The sequence below is a fragment of the Schistocerca nitens genome, chromosome 5, assembly GCF_023898315.1.
Source record: "Schistocerca nitens isolate TAMUIC-IGC-003100 chromosome 5, iqSchNite1.1, whole genome shotgun sequence".
NCBI classification, from domain to species: Eukaryota; Metazoa; Arthropoda; class Insecta; order Orthoptera; family Acrididae; genus Schistocerca; species Schistocerca nitens.
The window spans coordinates 382,013,783-382,037,003 of NC_064618.1; the positions used below are offsets into that span (position 1 = coordinate 382,013,783).

Below are 23,221 nucleotides of genomic sequence, written 5' to 3' on the forward strand. Positions count from 1 at the left end.
AGTTTTATGCTGTGAGAGACATTCTCCCGCGCTTGTATGAAACCTCTGGTAGTAATCGAAGGCACGCTGTCAGCTGCGAACCACCTGCATCCTTCCATGCTCGATATCTTCCCCGACGGCGATGTCATCTTTCAGCGGTATACGAGGTGTGGCTAGAAAAAAACGGACTAGTACTGGTGAAACAATAAAACGAATGCAATAAGGCTGAAAGTCGCGTGGCCTGTCACGTGACTCTTGCTCCGCCTACTGCTCGAGTTTCATCTGCCTCCTGCACTCAGTCTGCCCGTGGCGTCTGTTTTAGGTAATTGACGTTTTGTCTGTGCGTCGGAAAATGTTGAGTGTACAGAAAGAACAGCGTGTTAACATCAAATTTTGTTTCAAACTAGGAAAATCTGCAAGTGAAACGTTTGTAATGTTACAAGTGTACGGCGATGATTGTTTATCGCGAACACAAGTGTTTGAGTGGTTTAAACGATTTAAAGATGGCCGCGAAGACACCAGTGATGACACTCGCACTGGCAGACCATTGTCAGCAAAAACTGATGCAAACATTGAAAAAATCGGTAAACTTGTTCGACAAGATCGCCGTTTAACAATCAGAGCAGCGTCTGAGTTAACAGGAGTTGACAAGGAAAGTGTTAGGCAGATTCTTCATGAAAGTTTCAACATGAACAAAGTGTGTTCAAAAATGGTTCCAAAGTGTCTCACAATTGAACAGAAGGAACGCCGAAGAATGATTTGTTCTGACATCCTGGAAAACATTGAAAGTGATCCCACCTTCTTACAAAATGTTATTACTTGCGATGAATCGTGGTTTTTTTACTTACGATCCCGAAACTAAACGCCAATCGATGCATTGGAAAACTCCTGGTTCTCCACGACAAAAAAAATCACGAATGTCAAAATCGAAATTCAAGGCAATGATGATTGTTTTTTTTTTTGACATCAAAGGGATTGTGCACATTGATTGGGTACCAGAGGGACAAACAGTGAATCAGCATTATTACATTAGCGTCCTGGCTACCCTACGTGAGCGAGTACGGAGAAAACGGAACGATTTGTGGAGAAAAAAGTCATGGATCCTTCACCAAGACAATGCCCTAGCTCACAGTGCGTTGTCAGTGAAGACGTTTTTGGCAAAACACAACATTCCCATCTTAGATCATCCACCCTACTCACCTGATTTGGCCCCCTGTGACTTTTTTCTTTTCCCTAAAGTCAAGTCAGCTTTGAAAGGAACTAGATTTGAGACTGTTGAAGCAGTAAAAAAAAAAGCGACGGAAGTAATGTATGGACTTACCGAAAATGATCTGCAGCATTGCTATGAACAGTGGAAAATTCGTATGGAGCGGTGTAGAGACCGAGGAGGAGAGTACATTGAAGGAGATAACATGAAATTGTAAATAATTGTAAATAAATGTTTTTTCCAGCATCAGTCCGGTTTTTTTCTAGCCGCACCTCGTAACTGTCCGTGTCTCGGAGACAGAACCGTGGTACATTGGTTTGAGTAGGATTATAGCGAACTCACATTGATGTCTCGGTGACCATTCACCTGATGTAAATCCTATGGAGCCCCCCTGGGTCGCTATCGGGCGCCATCACTGCGTTCGCAAATCAGCAGCCCTTTATTTACGCGAATTACATGACCTTGAATAGACTTGTAATACCACATATCTCCACAAACCTACCAACAAACCGGCGAATTCATGATACGAATCAGTGATGTATTTCCTTTGAAAGGCGGACAAAAAAGCCATTAAGCAGGTGGGCATAATGTTTTGGCTCATCAGTGTCTATGGCACACAGATCTGGAAAATGTCGTAAGTATTTACATCTTTGGATACTGTGTTAAATTCTTGACCATAAGCTCAAGTGGTATATTCCGTACCAACAGCGTTGACGAGATATTATGAATCAGTCTTTTTTATGTTCTTTCGAAAATGGTCCGTGTGCGAAACGTGTCCGGAAATTAATAAAATGTTTGTGGTGAAGACAAACATACACTTATATCATACAAGTGCAGCTACGAGGGACTTCAGAAAGTAAGTTACACTATAGCCCCAAGAAAGAAGATTGGCGCATTGTCAAAAGGGAGCATATGTTGCAGGTCTCCTGCAGACACAGTTACGCTGTTGTGCGGATTACAGGTCCACCACGATGTGAGAGTGTAATGGCGCGGCAACTGGGCACGCACTCCACAGTTGAGAAACGCGAAACATTACAATGCTTGTGGACAAAACGTGTAAATTTCTCACAAATTCGCCGTGAAATGCTGGCTGTATGGGGGCCAAATGCGATGCTGCGTCCAGCCGCAGTGAAATGGTAGCAACAATTTGACCGAGGCCGCACGGCCGTGGGTGATACCGATCAGCAAGGAAGGAAAATCTTGCACCATGCGATTTACGTCATTTTGGCAGGCTGATGGAACATATAAGGGGAAAGAGATTTTCCAGGGATTAGTACGTTCACACAGCGGCTCACGATGGTTCCGTCTAGGAGGAGATATATGCTGTCAATGAATTGAACAAATGGTGGAACGTTCTCTTTGTTGTTTACAGTCTTGATGACTGTGTTCAAAAATCGTATCATATATCTGTGTCACTTTGAAGTGTAATTCAGCACTGAGTAAAAGTTACTTGTCGTGCCATTACAGCGTGTAACTCACTTTTTAGAGTTCCCCCACATGACTGCTGCATCACATTTTGAATTCACGTAATTTATTTCCAGAGAGCCGGTCGCGGTGATCTCGCGGTTCTAGGCGCGCAGTCCGGAACCGTGCGACTGCTACGGTCGCAGGTTCGAATCCTGCCTCGGGCATGGATGTGTGTGATGTCCTTAGGTTAGTTAGGTTTAAGTAGTTCTAAGTTCTAGGGGACTAATGACCACAGCAGTTGAGTCCCATAGTGCTCAGAGCCATTTGAACCAGCCATTTCCAGAGATGCCAGATGGTATAGATCAGTGATGAATAACGAAGATCGTGTTCCAACGATAGTAGTTTATAGTAGATGTTTCCTTAATATAAACAGTTTAAAGAAATTATTATCTTTTGGTTGATAGTGCTCTAAGTGTTTTATTATAAATTGAAGGAATTGAGTACAGCCTTAATAAGAAATATCAGCGATCGCAATAGATATAAAATGTTTTAAGGTTTAATTCTCGATTCAATAATTATAAGGTAAAACATTTCTTACGCAGACATGAATACAACGTCATCCAAAGCTGATGACGCCAGTTTGCTACGTTTGGCCCTTAAGACGATTAGCTGTTTGCATAATCAGGGAAACACCATTCCTATGGTTTATGGAAAATGCACTCACGGAAAAAAATTGCAACATAAACTAAACTTGATAGGTGAGTTTCTACCTCTGAAAGATGATTCCATTCAAATTTTGCACCAGACGCATAAAAGTGGCCCTAGTAGCGAGACTGTGAGGATGCAAATAAGATTTGCTTTCAACACACGCTGTAATGGCCATGTACGTTAGTTACCTTTGAGATTGGACGTGGTGAATTAGTGTTGGTCAAGAATACCATTAAGGCGAAAAATACGTCATTATCAACATATCATTGAATTTCAACGAGGTCTGTGATAGGGCTACAAGAAACTGTACTTTCCTTCTGCGATATTTCAGAAATTCTCCGCAGGAATGTATCACTGTAGATGACTGCTGGCAGCGGTGGTCACAAGAATGTAGTGTCGCAAGAAGACCGGACTCCGGACGTCCATGTGGAATTACTGAGAGGAAAGACCATCGTTTCCACCGTGTGGTTCTGTCGCATCGTACTACATCTGCAGTAGCAATCTGAGCAGCATTTGGCACCACAGCGAAGCAACGAACCCTTACAAATTGATTACTTCAAGGACAGCTCCGAGCCGGACGCCCTGGAGGCGTTAATCCACTGACCCCAACCCACCGCCATTTACGGCTTCAGTGGTGTCAACCGAGAACTCTTTTGAGGGCTGGGTGGAGGACTGTTGTGTTACCGAGCGAGGTGGCGCAGTGGTTAGACACTGGACTCGCATTCGGGAGGACGACGGTTCAATCCCGCGTCCGGCCATCCTGATTTAGGTTTTCCGTGATTTCCCTAAATCGCTCCAGGCAAATGCCGGGATGGTTCCTTTCAAAGGGCACGGCCGACTTCCTTCCCCGTCCTTCCCTAATCCGATGAGACCGATGACCTCGCTGTCTGGTCTCCTTCCCCAAAACGACCGACCGACTGTTGTGTTTTCTGCTGAAATCTGATTCTGGCTCAGTGCCAGTGATGTCCGTGTACTGGTTAGAAGAGGGCCAGTTGAAAGCCTGCAACAAGCCTATTTGCGTGTAGACACAATGGACTTCCACCTGGTGTTATGGTCCGGAGTGCGATTTCGTATGACAGGTGGAACATTCTCATTGTTATCCCTCAAGCACTCTGACAGCAAATTTGTACGTCAATCTGGTGGTTCGACCTGTTGTGCTGCCATTCGTTAACAGCATACTAGGGGCTATTTTCCAACGGGATAATGCTCACCCACATACCACTGTTGTAACCCAACATGCTCTACAGAGTGTCGACATGTTGCCTTTGCCTGTTCGATCACTAGATCTGCCTCCAGTTGAGCACATATGAGACATCGTCAGAAGAGAACTCCAGCGTCATCCACAAACAACATTAACCGTCCCTGTATTGACTGACCAAGTACAACAGGCTTGAAACTCCATACCACAAACTGACATCCGGTACCTGTACTACGCAATGTATGCACGTGTGCATGCTTGCATTCAACTTTCTGGTATTTACACTGGTTATTATTACACAAGCATTTCACATTTTGAATGGCTTATCTCGCGCTTACATTAACCTGTGATCTGTAGTGTTAATGAATTGAATAAGTTAGCCCCCCATGGACCATGGACCTTGCCGTTGGTGGGGAGGCTTGCGTGCCTCAGCGATACAGATGGCCGTACCGTAGGTGCAACCACAACAGAGGGGTATCTGTTGAGAGGCCAGACAAACATGTGGTTCCTGAAGAGGGGCAGCAGCCTTTTCAGTAGTTGCAGGGGCAACAGTCTGGATGATTGACTGATCTGGCCTTGTAACATTAACCAAAACGGCCTTGCTGTGCTGGTACTGCGAACGGCTGAAAGCAAGGGGAAACTACAGCCGTAATTTTTCCCGAGGACATGCAGCTCTACTGTATGATTAAATGATGATGGCGTCCTCTTGGGTAAAATATTCCGGAGGTAAAATAGTCCCCCATTCGGATCTCCGGGCGGGGACTACCCAAGAGGACGTCGTTATCAGGAGAAAGAAAACTGGCGTTCTACGGATCGGAGCGTGGAATGTCAGATCACTTAATCGGGCAGGTAGGTTAGAAAATTTGAAAAGAGAAATGGATAGGTTAAAGTTAGATATAGTGGGAATTAGTGAAGTTCGGTGGCAGGAAGAACAAGACTTTTGGTCAGGTGATTACAGGGTTATAAATACAAAATCAAATAGGGGTAATGCAGGAGTAGGTTTAATAATGAATAAAAAAATAGGAGTGCGGGTTAGCTACTACAAACAGCATAGTGAACGCATTATTGTGGCCAAGATAGACACAAAGCCCATGCCTACTACAGTAGTACAAGTTTATATGCCAACTAGCTCTGCAGATGAAGAAGAAATAGATGAAATGTATGACGAGATAAAAGAAATTATTCAGGTAGTGAAAGGAGACGAAAATTTAATAGTCATGGGTGACTGGAATTCGTCAGTAGGAAAAGGGAGAGAAGGAAACATAGTAGGTGAATATGGATTGGGGGGAAGGAATGAAAGAGGAAGCCGCCTTGTAGAATTTTGCACAGAGCATAACTTAATCATAGCTAACACTTGGTTCAAGAATCATGAAAGGAGGCTGTATACATGGAAGAAGCCAGGAGATACTGACAGGTTTCAGATAGATTATATAATGGTAAGACAGAGATTTAGGAACCAGGTTTTAAATTGTAAGACATTTCCTGGGGCAGATGTGGATTCTGACCACAATCTATTGGTTATGAACTGCAGATTGAAACTGAAGAAACTGCAAAAAGGTGGGAATTTAAGGAGATGGGACCTGGATAAACTGAAAGAACCAGAGGTTGTAGAGAGTTTCAGGGAGAGCATAAGGGGACAATTGACAGGAATGGGGGAAAGAAATACAGTAGAAGAAGAATGGGTAGCTCTGAGGGATGAAGTGGTGAAGGCAGCAGACGATCAAGTAGGTAAAAAGACGAGGGCTAATAGAAATCCTTGGGTAACAGAAGAAATATTGAATTTAATTGATGAAAGGAGAAAATATAAAAATGCAGTAAATGAAGCAGGCAAAAAGGAATACAAACGTCTCAAAAATGAAATCGACAGGAAGTGCAAAATGGCTAAGCAGGGATGGCTAGAGGACAAATGTAAGGATGTAGAGACTTGTCTCACTAGGGGCAAGATAGATACTACCTACAGGAAAATTAAAGACACCTTTGGAGAGAAGAGAACCACTTGTATGAATATCAAGAGCTCAGATGGAAACCCAGTTCTAAGCAAAGAAGGGAAGGCAGAAAGGTGGAAGGAGTATATAGAGGGTTTATACAAGGGAGATGTACTCGAGGACAATATTATGGAAATGGAAGAGGATGTAGATGAAGACGAAATGGGAGATAAGATACTGCGTGAAGAGTTTGACAGAGCACTGAAAGACCTGAGTCGAAACAAGGCCCCGGGAGTAGACAATATTCCACTAGAACTACTGATGGCCTCGGGAGAGCCAGTCATGACAAAACTCTACCATCTAGTGAGCACGATGTATGAGACAGGCGAAATACCCTCAGACTTCAAGAAGAATATAATAATTCCAATCCCAAAGAAAGCAGGTGTTGACAGATGTGAAAATTACCGAACTATCAGTTTAATAAGTCACAGCTGCAAAATACTAACGCGAATTCTTTACAGACGAATGGAAAAACTGGTAGAAGCCGACCTCGGGGAAGATCAGTTTGGATTCCGTAGAAATGTTGGAACACGTGAGGCAATACTGACCTTACGACTTATCTTGGAAGAAAGATTAAGAAAAGGCAAACCTACGTTTCTAGCATTTGTAGACTTAGAGAAAGCTTTTGACAATGTTGACTGGAATACTCTCTTTCAAATTCTGAAGGTGGCAGGGGTAAAATACAGGGAGCGAAAGGCTATTTACAATTTGTACAGAAACCAGATGGCAGTTATAAGAGTCGAGGGGCATGAAAGGGAAGCAGTGGTTGGGAAAGGAGTGAGACAGGGTTGTAGCCTCTCCCCGATGTTATTCAATCTGTATATTGAGCAAGCAGTAAAGGAAACAAAAGAAAAATTCGGAGTAGGTATTAAAATTCATGGAGAAGAAGTAAAAACTTTGAGGTTCGCCGATGACATTGTAATTCTGTCAGAGACAGCAAAGGACTTGGAAGAGCAGTTGAACGGAATGGACAGTGTCTTGAAAGGAGGATATAAGATGAACATCAACAAAAGCAAAACGAGGATAATGGAATGTAGTCAAATTAAATCGGGTGATGCTGAGGGAATTAGATTAGGAAATGAGACACTTAAAGTAGTAAAGGAGTTTTGCTATTTAGGGAGTAAAATAACCGATGATGGTCGAAGTAGAGAGGATATAAAATGTAGACTGGCAATGGCAAGGAAAGCGTTTCTCAAGAAGAGAAATTTGTTAACATCGAGTATAGATTTAGGTGTTAGGAAGTCGTTTCTGAAAGTATTTGTATGGAGTGTAGCCATGTATGGAAGTGAGACATGGACGATAACTAGTTTGGACAAGAAGAGAATAGAATCTTTCGAAATGTGGTGCTACAGAAGAATGCTCAAGATAAGGTGGGTAGATCACGTAACTAATGAGGAGGTATTGAATAGGATTGGGGAGAAGAGAAGTTTGTGGCACAACTTGACTAAAAGAAGGGATCGGTTGGTAGGACATGTTTTGAGGCATCAAGGGATCACAAATTTAGCATTGGAGGGCAGCGTGGAGGGTAAAAATCGTAGAGGGAGACCAAGAGATCAATACACTAAGCAGATTCAGAAGGATGTAGGTTGCAGTAGGTACTGGGAGATGAAGAAGCTTGCACAGGATAGAGTAGCATGGAGAGCTGCATCAAACCAGTCTCAGGACTGAAGACCACAACACAAGTTACTTAGACAAATGTATTCCCGAAATTTCATTGCTCTACATTAATTATTTTTTTGTGTTACGATTTTTTCCGTCAGTGTACGCTGTTCCACTTTCAAACATAATTTTTTGTCATTGATCGAGAGATCTCATTAGCATCATAAAACATTTTATTTCTATACATAAAGTTAAATATCGCAGAAGACTTTTCTCAACTCTGCAGCCTGCAGAGAAGAAAGTTCATGCTCAGCAACAGCCGTAACAGCCGATACTTATCGGCCGTTGCTATCGCCAAGGGCGGTCATCACGTCATTTTTCCAGTTCGCGGACGGTGTTACCCACAGAATTAATGTTTCACTTTGTAGCGGAGTGTGTACAGTTCTGCAAATTCGTGGTAGATTAAAACACTGCTCCAGACTGTGACTTGAACCCAGAACCTGGACACAAGCGATAACGCTGGTGCGGCTGAGCAATCCAGGCACAACTCACTGCCAATCCTCACAAAATATCATTTAGCTTGAATCGCTCTCCCTTTTTACAAACTTACTGGACTAGCACGCCTAGAAGAAGAATAGAGAATTGGCTGCGAAATGTAAGGTCCCAATTTCGTGTCCAGATCCGGAACACGGTTTTAATCTATCACAAAGTCTTTTTTTTTCCATAGTCCGTGCTGCATTAACGACATACATATGATTTGGAACAGTATTGATGTGTCCTACGTGGTAGCACACACCCTATAACTGATTGCCCAAGGTCATTTGAAATTAAAATCTATTTACATTTGACACAATAATTCAAAAGTACGAAACAAACTTGTCCTTTGTTCACTTGGATGCAAACAAAGCTTAACCAAGAATTATTAGTGGTAAACCAAAACATTATAGTTTCCATAGAACTCGTTTACGATTGAGATGATAAATGTTAAGTTCACTTATCAAAGGCGCTTATTGACGAACAGTCAAAATCCGCTCAGTCGTTTACTGACGACAGTGATGAGCACAGCTGGAAGTCTAACTTCCGCATAAGAATACCAGACTTTGAGCACCGGTCCAACAGGAGACCAACTCGGCGAAGGCGAAGTTTCCTGACCGACATGTGGCTGTTCGTAGTGGCTGCTGTAAGGTACCTTCCAGATTGGGCGGCTGCTGGAACAGCGAGGTGCAGATCCCGGTGGCCGCTCTGCGTCATAACTGCTTGACGTGGCTCATCTAACTAAACTGGAGGATAGCGTTCGGCCGTCGTCTTAAATACACACCCGTCTGAGTAGTATCTGGTTGCTGTTTGTGTAGCACATGATTCGCAGAAGCGAAATGGTACTTCCAATTGTGCCGCTGTTGGCTAGGATGGGCGCTCCGTTATTGTCGAGACTTGCACCTCTCGTGGTGAGGCTAGAGCCGCATGATTCCTTGGTGCTGGCTTGAGTACCACTTAAAAACAGACAGCCATGTTTTGGGCGTAGTCTAGCTTGTTGTAGCTGATACACCTTGCTTGTATCGTGGACGTCTGGGTCTGGCATGGGAGTGCCCTGAGGAACCGGAGCAAGAGCAACCTGCATACCAGGTCTGCATTGCAGGTAGCTGTCGTCTTAGGCGAAAGCCTAGAATATCTCAGATATAATATTCTGACGATAAATAAGCTTTAATCAAAGAAATAATTTCAGTAGCAGCTATTGGGCAATGAATTAAATCACTGTGGTAAGTTGAAAATTCGTAAAAAAATACCTTATATAGCCAAGATCGACAGCCAGTTTTGCCAGGCTTTGCTGTCATCTTCTGGTCTTCAAATACGATTGTTAAAAAACGTGTTGAAGATGACAGCAAGCCTGCCAAAACCGGCTGTCGCAAATAAATATTTATGTGATCTTGGCTACAGAAAGTTTTTTATCGAGTGAAAAAGATCGTTCCTTCTCATTTATCAACATGAGACATTTCAATTGAAAATTTGTGCCGGTCCGGGACTAGAACCCGGATTTCTCCGTTTCTCGCGAAGGGTCGCACTGACCACTTCGGACGTGCCCGAAAGAACAGAAACCACATAAAATGAATGATCGTTTTAGGGTTGCAAACTGCAAAAAGGAGGCCGTATAGGATAGCTTCGTAGCCCGTCCGTCCTTCTGTCTATTTGTCCGACTGTTAAGAACCCCTTATCAAGTTCATATTTACGTCACATATTAAGGTCTACGGTCCCTTGGTACCGAAAAAAGTTTCATCTTCCAAGTCAGTTCAATTAAGAGACACGGCAGTTTATGTCTATTGTGATACTCGAAAACTCTCTCATCAAAACCGATAGGGTAATTCCCGTTGACCTAGACTCATGAAATTTGACATCAAGCAAGGCTTCACAGTAGAAGTATAGGAAATTTCCGGAAATGGTTCTTTCTTAATTATAATACACGAAAAAAATATTTTGTAAGTTTTTATCCATCTGTCCGTCTTTTTCTCTGGTTGGCGTATCAAGTTCAGATTGATATTACGTACTAAAATATATTATCCTTTACAAGTGTAAAACATTTAAGCTTCTAAGTCGATTCAGTTTAAAGATTCGGCCACTTATGTTACGTGATTTGAAACTCGAGGGGACCTCCTGTTGATGTAGAATCATGAAATTTGGCAAGAAGCAAGGCTTCAGACTTCAAGTCAAGTAAAACATCTGAAAATTGTTACATTGTAATCATACCACAAAAAATATATTTTTGCCATTGAAACATATATTGCATTCATCATACGTCAGAATCATAATAGACGAACATTACTGTATTCAAACATAAAACGCAAGTTGTATTGATGTTTTACTAAGCAAATAAAAAACATTTTATTAAATTTTCTGTATTTACATATATAAACTGAAGTCCCCTCCTCCCTTCCGTCCGCAGCTCGTGGTCGTGCGGTAGCGTTCTCGCTTCCCGCGCCCGGGTTCTCGGGTTCGATTCCCGGCGGGGTCAGGGATTTTTCTCTGCCTCGTGATGACTGGGTGTTGTGTGATGTCCTTAGGTTAGTTAGGTTTAAGTAGTTCTAAGTTCTAGGGGACTGATGACCATAGATGTTAAGTCCCATAGTGCTCAGAGCCATTTGAACCATCCTCCCTTCCGGACTAGTCTGCGGAACTACTCTAGAGATCTTGGTGCGTTCTTGGAATTTCCGGGACCGATAGCTTGCCATATATGTATGCTAGAAGACGTTCTATAGAGACTAGGAGGAACCTGTGGTACTAACATTATGGCTGTCCAGCCCGTAGTGCACGAAGTACAATTGTTCCCAAATTGTTGGCTTGGACGCAGAGGACCTGTACTTTGTCTGGCTCGTTCCCCGTTTTGACGCCTGTAGACTTTTTTTCTATGGGAAAGCTGAAGGACACTGTCTACAAGGACATACCAACAACATTCGGTAATATGCAACGAAGTATTACAGCAGCCTGCTGGAACATCTAGGCTGCAGTGCTAGCACGTGTGCAGCAATCGTTCCATACCAGACTGTGAGCCTGTATTGCCGCTGCCGGCGGTCATTTTGAACGCAACCTGTGACTGTCAGTTGTCTCGTTAATGGCCAGAATCCACATAACTTGTGTATGAACTTGTGCTTTCCTTTAGTTTGTGCTACCACAGGTACAAGTGTGGGAACTTTTCAAAATATGATTTCTCGTAAAAAATTCACATTAGATCCTGCGACAGCACCACTGACTTACCCTTATTTTCGTTTTCTAATGTCAGTACGCACTGCTCCATTTAAAAAAAACTGAGTTTGCTTAAAAAATACATTTTCTAAGTATTATTACAATCCGTTTATTGGCTAATAATAACACGAGTCCCTGACTACCAATCCATTCCATGAAACCTGCACTTCAATAATTCTTTCCATTTCCGCAAGGTTTAGATAAATATATATATAGACTACTGGCCATTAAAATTGCTACACCAAGAAGAAATGCAGATGTTAAACGGGTATTCATTGGACAAATATATTATACTAGAACTGACATGTGATACATTTTCACGCAATAATTTGGGTGCATCGATCCTGAGAAATCAGTACCCAGAACAACCACCTCTGGCCGTAATAACGGCCTTGATACGCCTGGGCATTGAGTCAAACAGAGCTTGGATGGCGTGTACAGGTAAAGCTGCCCATGCAGCTTCAACACGATACCACAGTTCATCAAGAGTAGTGACTGGCGTACTGTGATAAGCCAGTTGCTCGACCACCATTGTCAAGACGTTTTCAGTTGGTGAGAGATCTGGAGAATGTGCTGGCCAGGGCAGCAGTCGAACATTTTCTGTATCCAGAAAGGCCCGTACCGGACCTACAACATGTGGTCGTGCATTATCCTGCTGGAATATAGGGTTTCGCAGGGATCGAATGAAGGTAGAGCCACGGGTCGTAACACATCTGAAATGTAACGTCCACTGTTCAAAGGGCCGTTAATGCGAACAAGAGGTGACCGAGACGTGTAACCAATGGCACCCCATACCATCACGCCAGGTGATACACCAGTATGGCGAGGACGAACACACGCTTCCAATGTGCGTTCACCGCGATGTCGCCAAACCCGGATGCGACCATCACGATGCTGTAAACAGAACCTAGATTCATCTGAAAAAATCACGTTTTGCCATTCGTGCACCCAGGTTCATCGTTGAGTACACCATCGCAGGCGCTACTGTCTGTGATGCAGCGTCAAGGGTAACCGCAGCCATGGTCTCCGAGCTGATAGTCCATGCTGCTGCAAACGTCGTCGAACTGTTCGTGCAGATGGTTGTTGTCTTGCAAACGTCCCCATCTATTGACTCAGGGATCGAGACGTGGCTGTACGATCCGCTACAGCCACGCGGATAAGATGCCTGTCATCTCGACTGGTAGTGATGCGAGGCCGTTGGGATCCAGCACGGCGTTCCGTATTACTCTCCTGAACCCACTGATTTCATATTCTGCTAACAGTCATTGGATCTCGACCAACGCGAGCAGCAATGTCGCTACAATCCGACCTTTATCAAAGTCGGAAACGTGATGGTACGCATCACAACAACGTTTCACCAGGCAACGCCAGTCAACTGCTGTTTGTGTATGAGAAATCGGTTGGAAACTTTCCTCATATCAGCACGTTGTAGGTGTCGCCACCGGTGCCAACCTTGTGTGAATGCTCTGAAAAGCTAATCATTTGCATATCACAGCATCTTCTTCCTGTCGGTTAAATTTCGCGTCTGTAGCACGTCATCTTCGTGGTGTAGCAATTTTAATGGCCAGTAGTGTATATACTCACCCTCTTCATCTTACGGTAGCATTTGTACCCAACGTTCTCAGTTATTGGTTGAATTACTTCAGTTTCTCTCTTCCCCTGCAGTTGTTACTTGCAACTCTCTCAAGTGCCATGGAAGTTATTCCTTGACTATTTAACACGTGCTAACTTCCCATCCCTACTTCTTGTCAAAAACTTGTACATGTTCCTCTCCTCGTCGTTCCTGCGGATGGCCTCATTTCTTGTCAGTGGGAAATTATCTTATCAGTCAGAAATTTCTTCCTCAAATGAACTTGCAAGATGGTGAGTTCACGAAATTATGTGGAGGCTTCCGTTAAATTGTTGCTGCAGCTCGATGAGTATCTCACAGAATGGATGGCTCATTCTTTTTTATGTAGCATTCAGCTAGTCACATTAAGACAAAAGTTCAGAGGCTATTCGGGGATATTTTTTCAGAGTTTTGAAATCAGTTACCAGTGGTCTCCAGTGGTCTGGGTAATTATGATTTATTTGACTTTGTTTCGAGATTTCCTTTTGTGTCTGTCAAAACAGTTTCACAACAATGAAAAATCTGTAGTACGCAACCACGGAAATGCGGTAACACGAAAGGATACGGTTGCTCGTGGGCGCCTTTGTACAGATACAGAACTACTGTGATGTGGCTGCCGCCGCTGTGGGAACAGCCGAGCATATCGTCCTCGTTACCCTCTTTCTCTGTATTCACTAAACCCATACACGAGGTAATTTTTATGCTACTGTGTATCATTGTTTACACTGCCGAAAGAACAAACCCGAGACAGAACGAATCAGTACTGAATGCAACCTTGTGGACCAAGAGGAAAGTGTGCATTACTCTTGTCAACAGCAGGTACCCTGACCGAATGGAATACGTTTGTTTACAAGCAAGATGAACGGCGCGCATGGTAGACATTTGCACTCTTCTGCAAATATTTTCACTGCATTACCGATACAAGGGGAAGAAATCATATGAAATATAGTTGTTCTGTAACGAGCCACCGAAGACCACGGATCCGTTATACCAAATGTTAAAATATCCTTACAAAACTTCTGAAATTTTGTCGGTGGAGTTCTGGTTCTCCCTGTATACCTGACTTAGTATCAATCGCTTCTTAGTTGTGATCTGTCCCTAATTGAAACAAAATTTTTAAAGAGTGGTATAGAAATAATTTGTCTGTTTGTGTGTGTGTGTGTGTGTGTGTGTGTGAAAATTCCGTTAGTTTTATTCTTTAATGAATAATTGATATTGACCTTCAATGCTCTTATAACTTAGGACACTTACGTAGAATATCATAGGCACAAAACATTCGCAGTAATGCTGAGCTGCTCATCTGTGTTGTTCCTCTTCTGTAAGTGGTCATAATTTCGATTTTTTTCCTTTTTTAGTTAACTTATGTATGTCGACGCTTGCGGCTTGTTATTTACGGAACGAAAATGCTTTAAAGCACAGATCTAATACACATTTCTTGTCCTCAGGGATTCAAGGATCCAGTTTACCGAAAACGACGCGAGAAGTTTGCTGAGATTGCCAACAACTACAGACAGTAAGTATCTGCTTTCAGAGGACCTGTTTAGAAAAATTTTCAAACTAGTGCATCAGAGTCTGTCTTCCTGACAGAACTGAGTAATGCATATATTAAACCTCATACCTTCCCTTCCCGTTATGTCAGCAGCATTGCAAACTGGACTGTGTCTTCCTGTAGTGACAGTTCAACTGTGTAATTGTTCAACATTATTCAGTAGCGTTCCACATCTGTTCTCAAGCATGAGTTATCGAGAGATGTGGTGAGTGTAATAACTAACAGGCTGGACTCTTATTCTGGGTGGGACAAGCATCTAACGGCTTCCAGCCTTGGACTGATATTTGTCGTGGTTTCAAAAGACCACTTAAGGCAAATACTCGGATGATCTCTTCAGTAAGACATGGTCCATTTCCGTCCCCAGACTTATATAACAAAACTATGTATACAATAACTATAATAACTTTAATGATGATACGGTGCTCTTCTATTTAATAAATCTGGGAACTGATCACTAATTAAACACAAAAGCTAAATAAAAAGAGGAAGTGAGTACTAACATGAACAACAAAACTAATTTCTGCGCATATTGTGGAATTATGCATATTATTGAGATTTGCTAGATACACAGTAGCAAATAAAAACGTGCAAATGACTCTGGCAACTCAGTGTAATTGCAGACCTCATGATAAGTCAGTTTCAATAAATTTCCTCCCAATGGAAAATCAGCTTTTGAAGATGAAGCTAAAGGAAACATTCTCCTGTAGTATTAGACGTATTTTCGTTTTTTGACACCAGACTATCTCCACTAAAGTTCTGTTGTAAAATATACGTTCTGATTATTAAATAGAAACATTTATCCTGGTGGATGTTTATTTTTTTTTTTTTCATTCAACTGCATCGTTTATAAGTCAGGATTGGTTAATTTCCACTGCTTTCAAGAACCTACATGAAAGAAAAATAGACGTAAACTTGAGACAGCATATGTAAACTCATGTTAATGTCGGCTGGTTAACAGCAAAGTAATTTACAGGAAGTATCATACTAAAACGAACATACATATTGCTCATATGTTACTGAAATGATTGTTGCAGGTACTTTGGTAGAAGCTCACAGGGTAAAATTACAGAGCATCCATAGTCACGTCACAGCATCGCAAAAGATTCTGTAACAAGTGAGACATATACTGTGAATTCCCACGGTCGCAATAGAATCGTACCTTAACCTGCGATACACCGCCGATAGAAAGGGAGCAATTTCTTTCGCATAATCTATGTAGAATCTCAATAGGTATCACATTCGGTCCAAATGCCTCTCCACTGCTGAGTGATTTTTGTTGATTTTCTAATTCACGATCAGTCTCAATTTTTGACATTACAGTGTTCGTGCGATGGTCTAAAGAAAGAACCGAATTATCATCTTTCGCAGTGAAATAGTTTTTGAAGACCGAATCAGGCTCTTCTCCGTCATCTTTTGTTTAGGTGATGGTATGATTACCGTACGACTGAACACATAATTTCGAACGACTTACTGATTTTATGTAAGACTAAACTCCTTAGGATGTTTGGTGAGATCGGTTGGCCAAATTTTAGTTTCGAATTTATTGAAAACTGTTCGCATTACTCTATTTGTGCTTAGTTTGGCTTGGTTCAATTTTTGTTTGTTAACAAGGCTATGGAATGGCTTAAATCTCTAACGAAGTTCTCTTTGCTGCTTTAGTAGTAACCTTCTGACCTGGCTACTGAAACACAGCGAGGCTTTCCCATCCTTCACAACCTTACTCAGCACATACGGGTCTAAGAAATGTTTTCACTTGTTTTTTAACCATTTATACTCCACATTTTCGTCGTCGATGCAGCATATTTAGTGATTGCCCAGATATTCCCCTGCTTGTTTCCTATCGCTCTTGCTAAGTATACATTTTCCCAATATGTTCCTCCTAACACATGTAGGCGCTGCTAGCACAAATGCTTTCACTTACCCCTGCTTCTGCGTAAACTGCTTCGAGAAGTTCGGGACTGTTGGTTACCAACTGGTCTAGAAGGTGCGATTTCCTTGCGCCGGCTGTGGCGCCACAAGCTGAGAGGCAGCACCTGTGCGCCTGTCCAGTGGCGCTCCTCTGAAAGTGACTCCAACCCTTTCCAATAGCGTCTGCAGACACACCAAAGTGGTGAGCGATTTGCCTGCTCTCCGCTGTTTTACAAGTCACTCAGTCCCACAACTGTCCATGTTCTAGTCAAGCTCGCATAGACATCAGTTTTCAATCACAGGCTATGGCTTAATACGTAGAGACCCCATCGTATCGAAGCTTATGGCGTTTCAAATGCCGCACGTGGCTGCAATTTCTGCTGCCAAATAGCCTGGATTTCTTTTTTACAATTCATCTGAAATCCGCAATCTGGCTACATAATCTCTTAGCAGAATAACATACAGGTTTTATATCTGGAACGAATAAGTGTACTGCATGCACGACAACAAAATGAGTGTAACATGAAATTTTGATAAAATATACATGGATTGGATAAAAGTATGGAAACATTGTGAGAAATATTTTCTTGAACATGGAGGCAAATGCTTGTTGCTACAGGTGCACTGTTGTAGTTGACGACGAACGGTACCAGTGCAGTGTCCCCTCAATACGCTACAAGTGTCAACCGCGGTCAGAACAGTGTTGTGTGTAGTTGCGAGTGCATTATGTCGGAGCCAGAGAATTCTAACGTGGGCAAGTTGTTGGTGCTCGTATACTGAGTGCTTCTGCAACCAAGGTACCCGACGTGTCTGGCATTTCAAGAGGCACCGTGTAGAAGATTTACACCGCTTACAGGGAAAGCGAAGAAACATCACCCGCTAAGTCACAACGCAGAAGAAAATGTGAGTTGAGCGATCATGATGGACGGTCGTTGAAAAGGACTGTGACAGACAAGAGGAGGATGACTGCTGCAAAAGTCACTGCAGAACTGGATATCGCACTCGCGAATCCTGTCAGCGTCAAAACAACACGAAGGTAGTTCAAGAATCAGGAAACTGCAGGGTGTGCTGGGATTCCAAAACTACATATCAGTATTGGTTAAAAACAGTCTTGGTTGCAATTTTAGTTTTTTTATTTTTCAACTACCCGTGTCGCCTTATTTATGCATCTTCAGGTTATCTTATTTTGGTATTTCTTAGAAGGATCCTTTAGTCAGTGTAGCCAAAGGGCATCGTCGAATACATCAGGCTAACATCGCCTTCGTTAAACTCAGTAAAAACTTTTCTGACTCCCTCCAGTGAACGCGAACGCGTTATGCAGATCTTGGTGTCACTCGCGTCCATTTGGAAAAGTTTTTACTGAGTTTAACGAAGGCTATGTTAGCCTGATATATTCGAAGATGCCCTTTGGCTACACTGACTAAAGGATCCTTCTAAGAAATATCAATTTAAGATAACCTGAAGATGCCTAAATAAGGCGAAACGTGTAGCTGAAAAATAAAAAACTAAAATTGCAATCAAGACTGTTTTTAACCAATACTGTTAAGCACTGGTTTGCTGTATGTCACATATGGATTGGAAGAATTTCCACATATCAGTGGTGCGAATGCCCGTAACGGGAAATCGTGGTGCCGAAGCCATAAAACCTGGGGGCCCCCGTGGTTGCTCTGCAGGGTTCCATTAATGCCAAGCAATATGTGGCTGTTCTAGATGATCAAGTACAATGGTACTATGTTTGCTCTTCAATCGTATTGCTGTGTTCCAAGAGGACAGGGCCCTTGTTCACGCAGCTCGCATCGCCCACCACTGGTTTTGCGGGCACTAGCATGAACTGTCAGCTGGACACTACAGATCTCAACAGTATTGAGCATTTGTGTTTGTCTGCAGAGAGAAGGGTGCGTGATCGCTATCCACCTAAATCATTTTTATATGAACTTACGGGAAGAATAATGTAAGACTCCCTTTAAGGTACCTGTATTTATCAATTCCGAGACGACTGGAAGATGTTTTGAATGCCAACGGTTTTCCTACACAGTATCAATTGTGTTTGTGGTGTTTCCGCATTTTTGTTAACCTTCTGTACAACACGGATTAAAAAGGACAGAGCGTCCACAATCACTTCGTAACACCGCAAAAAAATGCTTTAAGAAGGAAGACATAGATTCTAAATTCCCAGAATTGTCAGAAGTACGTTAACTGCCTTTTCTACATTACGTGTTTTCTGTATCACGAAATAATGTTTCGTATTGTTTTAGAAGTCAGTGTCCCAATTCTGTTTCTGTAGTTCTTTTATGTAGGTTCACATTAAAATAACAAAGTTGTCTCATGTGGTCAGTTGTGATACACGGTGAGTTTGTTTCAACTTGATACAACTAGATATCTCGAAAACGACGCATCGTGCGAAAACTAACGTTCTCGATGAAAAGTTAATATTAGTACAGGGGCATCTGTGTGCCACATCTGGCCACCCCTTAATCAGTCATCCAACGTTGGCGGCGACAGCTTTGTATTTTCTAATGGGAACCCCCAATTTTATTGCATATTTGGATTCTACGCCGAAAAATACGTTCGGTTTGCGCAAACCAGTTTCCAATTCATGGTACATAGCGCTGTAATCGACAAATACCAGGTGTGCCTGATTTTGCAATTAAGAACCGACGCATTTGATTCTACATTTCATTTACGATGTAAATTACGTCTTTGTGTTTTAGCGGTTGGTATTTATGTTCGAAATTTCCTTTATATTTCAAATTTGATTGTACAGTACAATATGGTTAAGCGTTTCAGTGTCTGCCTAAAAACTAAGTTCAGCCTGATCTAGGAACAACGACGTGGAAGTAATAGTTTCTTATCCCCATCAAAACGAAATCAAGCACCCCAGTGATGAGATACAAGGAGACTCGCCGATATCATGCATCTCAATGAGAAGAGATAACTATTATATCAACGTCGTTGTTTTTGGACCACGCTAAATGTATTTTCGAACTAGGCATTGAAATGGCTAATTATATTGTACTCTCCAACCAAATTTGCAACACTGGAATAAATTTCTGACATAAATATCAAGCGTTAGAATAAAGGTTTACATTTACTTCGTAAATGAAATGTAGAATCAGATGCGTCGGTGCTCAACTGCAAAAACACTTGACATTTGTCGAATAAAGCGAAATGCGCCACTAATGGAAAAGAATGGTTTGAGTAAACCGTACTTTTTTGGAGTAGAATCTGAATATGCAATTAAAATTGAGGGAGGGGGGGGGGTGAGGGTCTCAATTTGAAATACGAAGTTGATCCCGCGCTCACGCAGGAAGGGTGGTCAGGAAGTGGCTAGTTGCAGCACAGTCAGGTCATCCCTTTACTGATATTAACTTTATACCCAGAATTATTTGTTTCATACGATGCGTGTTTAATTGTCTCAAGTTGCAACAAACACTGTTTAATTCCGATGAAGAAAGAAAAGAACTTTGAAGAAGAGAAAATCATGCCTGTGACATGTACGAAGAAAAAAATCGGAAAGACCGGAAGCAATTCGTATGCATTTTAATAGATGTTTTGGTACAGACCAGTGGGACTCGTCCTTTAGCAATTTCTTCTTACATTCTCATACGTATTCCTTCTTGCACAGGGATAATTGTTAATCCTGTGGTCGGATTTTACACAGCCCACTTTATCTACGCTCACCATATTTCCTAGACTTGTTTGTTACTGTAGAGTGATACAAAATATTAGAAAATTACACACTGTTTAGTGCTTTTTTTGTTATTTTTTTATTTACGTAACGGCGTGCTTCCCCCCCATGAACCATGGACATTGCCGTTGGTGGGGAGGCTTGCGTGCCTCAGCGATACAGATGGCCGTACCGTAGGTGCAACCACAACGGAGGGGTATCTGTTGAGAAGCCAGACAAACATGTGGTTCCTGAAGAGGGGCAGCAGCCTTTTCAGTAGTTGCAGGGGCAACAATCAGGATGATTGACTGATCTGGCCTTGTAACATTAACCAAAACGGCCTTGCTGTGCTGGTACTGCGAACGGCTGAAAGCAAGGGGAAACTACAGCCGTAATTTTTCCCGAGGACATGCAGCTTTACTGTATGATTAAATGATGATGGCGTCCTCTTGGGTAAAATATTCCGGAGGTAAAATAGTCCCCCATTCGGATCTCCGGGCGGGGACTACTCAAGAGGACGTCGTTATCAGGAGAAAGAAAACTGGCGTCCTACGGATCGGAGCGTGGAATGTCAGATCCCTTAATCGGGCAGGTAGATTAGAAAATCTAACAAGGGAAATGTATAGGTTAAAGTTAGATATAGTGGGAATTAGTGAAGTTCGGTGGCAGGAGGAACAAGACTTTTGGTCAGGTGATTACAGGGTTATAAATACAAAATCAAATAGGGGTAATGCAGAAGTAGGTTTAATAATGAATAAAAAAATAGGAGTGCGGGTTAGCTACTACAAACAGCATAGTGAACGCATTATTGTGGCCAAGATAGACACAAAGCCCATGCCTACTACAGTAGTACAAGTTTATATGCCAACTAACTCTGCAGATGATGAAGAAATTGATGAAATGTATGACGAGATAAAAGAAATTATTCAGGTAGTGAAGGGAGACGAAAATTTAATAGTCATGGGTGACTGGAATTCGTCAGTAGGAAAAGGGAGAGAAGGAAACATAGTAGGTGAATATGGATTGGGGGTAAGAAATGAAAGAGGAAGCCACCTTGTAGAATTTTGCACAGAGCATAACTTAATCATAGCTAACACTTGGTTCAAGAATCATAAAAGAAGGTTGTTTACCTGGAAGAGCCCTGGAGATGCTAAAAGGTATCAGATAGATTATATAATGGTAAGACAGAGATTTAGGAACCAGGTTTTAAATTGTAAGACATTTCCAGGGGCAGATGTGGATTCTGACCACAATCTATTGGTTATGAACTGCAGATTGAAACTGAAGAAACTGCAAAAAGGTGAGAATTTAAGGAGATGGGACCTGGATCAACTGAAAGAACCAGAAGTTGTAGAGAGTTTCAGGGAGAGCATAAGGGAACAATTGACAGGACTGGGGGAAAGAAATACAGTAGAAGAAGAATGGGTAGCTCTGAGGGATGAAGTAGTGAAGGCAGCAGACGATCAAGTAGGTAAAAAGACGAGGGCTAATAGAAATCCTTGGGTAACAGAAGAAATATTGAATTTAATTGATGAAAGGAGAAAATATAAAAATGCAGTAAATGAAGCAGGCAAAAAGGAATACAAACGTCTCAAAAATGAGATCGACAGGAAGTGCAAAATGGCTAAGCAGGGATGGCTAGAGGACAAATGTAAGGATGTAGAGGCCTGTCTCACTAGGGGCAAGATAGATACTGCCTACAGGAAAATTAAAGAGACCTTTGGAGAGAAGAGAACCACTTGTATGAATATCAAGAGCTCAGATGGCAACCCAGTTCTAAGCAAAGAAGGGAAGGCAGAAAGGTGGAAGGAGTATATAGAGGGTTTATACAAGGGCGATGTACTTGAGGACAATATTATGGAAATGGAAGAGGATGTAGATGAAGATGAAGTGGGAGATAAGAGACTGCGTGAAGAGTTTGACAGAGCACTGAAAGACCTGAGTCGAAACAAGGCCCCAGGAGTAGACAAAATTCCATTAGAACTACTGATGGCCTCGGGAGAGCCAGTCATGACAAAACTCTACCATCTGGTGAGCAAGAAGTATGAAACAGGCGAAATACCCTCAGACTTCAAGAAGAATATAATAATTCCAATCCCAAAGAAAGCAGGTGTTGACAGATGTGAAAATTACCGAACTATCAGTTTAATAAGTCACAGTTGCAAAATACTAACGCGAATTCTTTACAGACGAATGGAAAAACTGGTAGACGCGGACCTCGGGGAAGATCAGTTTGGATTCCGTAGAAATGTTGGAACACGTGAGGCAATACTAACCTTACGACTTATCTTAGAAGCTAGATTAAGAAAAGGTAAACCTACGTTTCTAGCATTTGTAGACTTAGAGAAAGCTTTTGACAATGTTAGCTGGAATACTCTCTTTCAAATTCTGAAGGTGGCAGGGGTAAAATACAGGGAGCGGAAGGCTATTTACAATTTGAACAGAAACCAGATGGCAGTTATAAGAGTCAAGGGGCATGAAAGGGAAGCAGTGGTTGGGAAAGGAGTGAGACAGGGTTGTAGCCTCTCCCCGATGTTATTCAATCTGTATATTGAGCAAGCAGTAATGGACTCAAAAGAAAAATTCGGAGTAGGTATTAAAATTAATGGAGAAGAAGTAAAAACTTTGAGGTTTGCCGATGACATTGTAATTCTATCAGAGACAGCAATGGAC

At 42.2% G+C, this 23,221-nt stretch overlaps 1 protein-coding gene across 1 annotated transcript in view; it reads left to right on the forward strand.

Annotated features, from left to right (window-relative positions):
• Nucleotides 1–23,221, forward strand: part of LOC126259312 (tryptophan 5-hydroxylase 1) — a 279,275-nt gene that overhangs the window by 90,043 nt on the left and 166,011 nt on the right. The window contains exon 5 of the mRNA XM_049955989.1: nt 14,870–14,937. Coding sequence (XP_049811946.1) covers nt 14,870–14,937 — 68 coding nt within the window. The remainder of the gene's footprint in view (nt 1–14,869; nt 14,938–23,221) is intronic.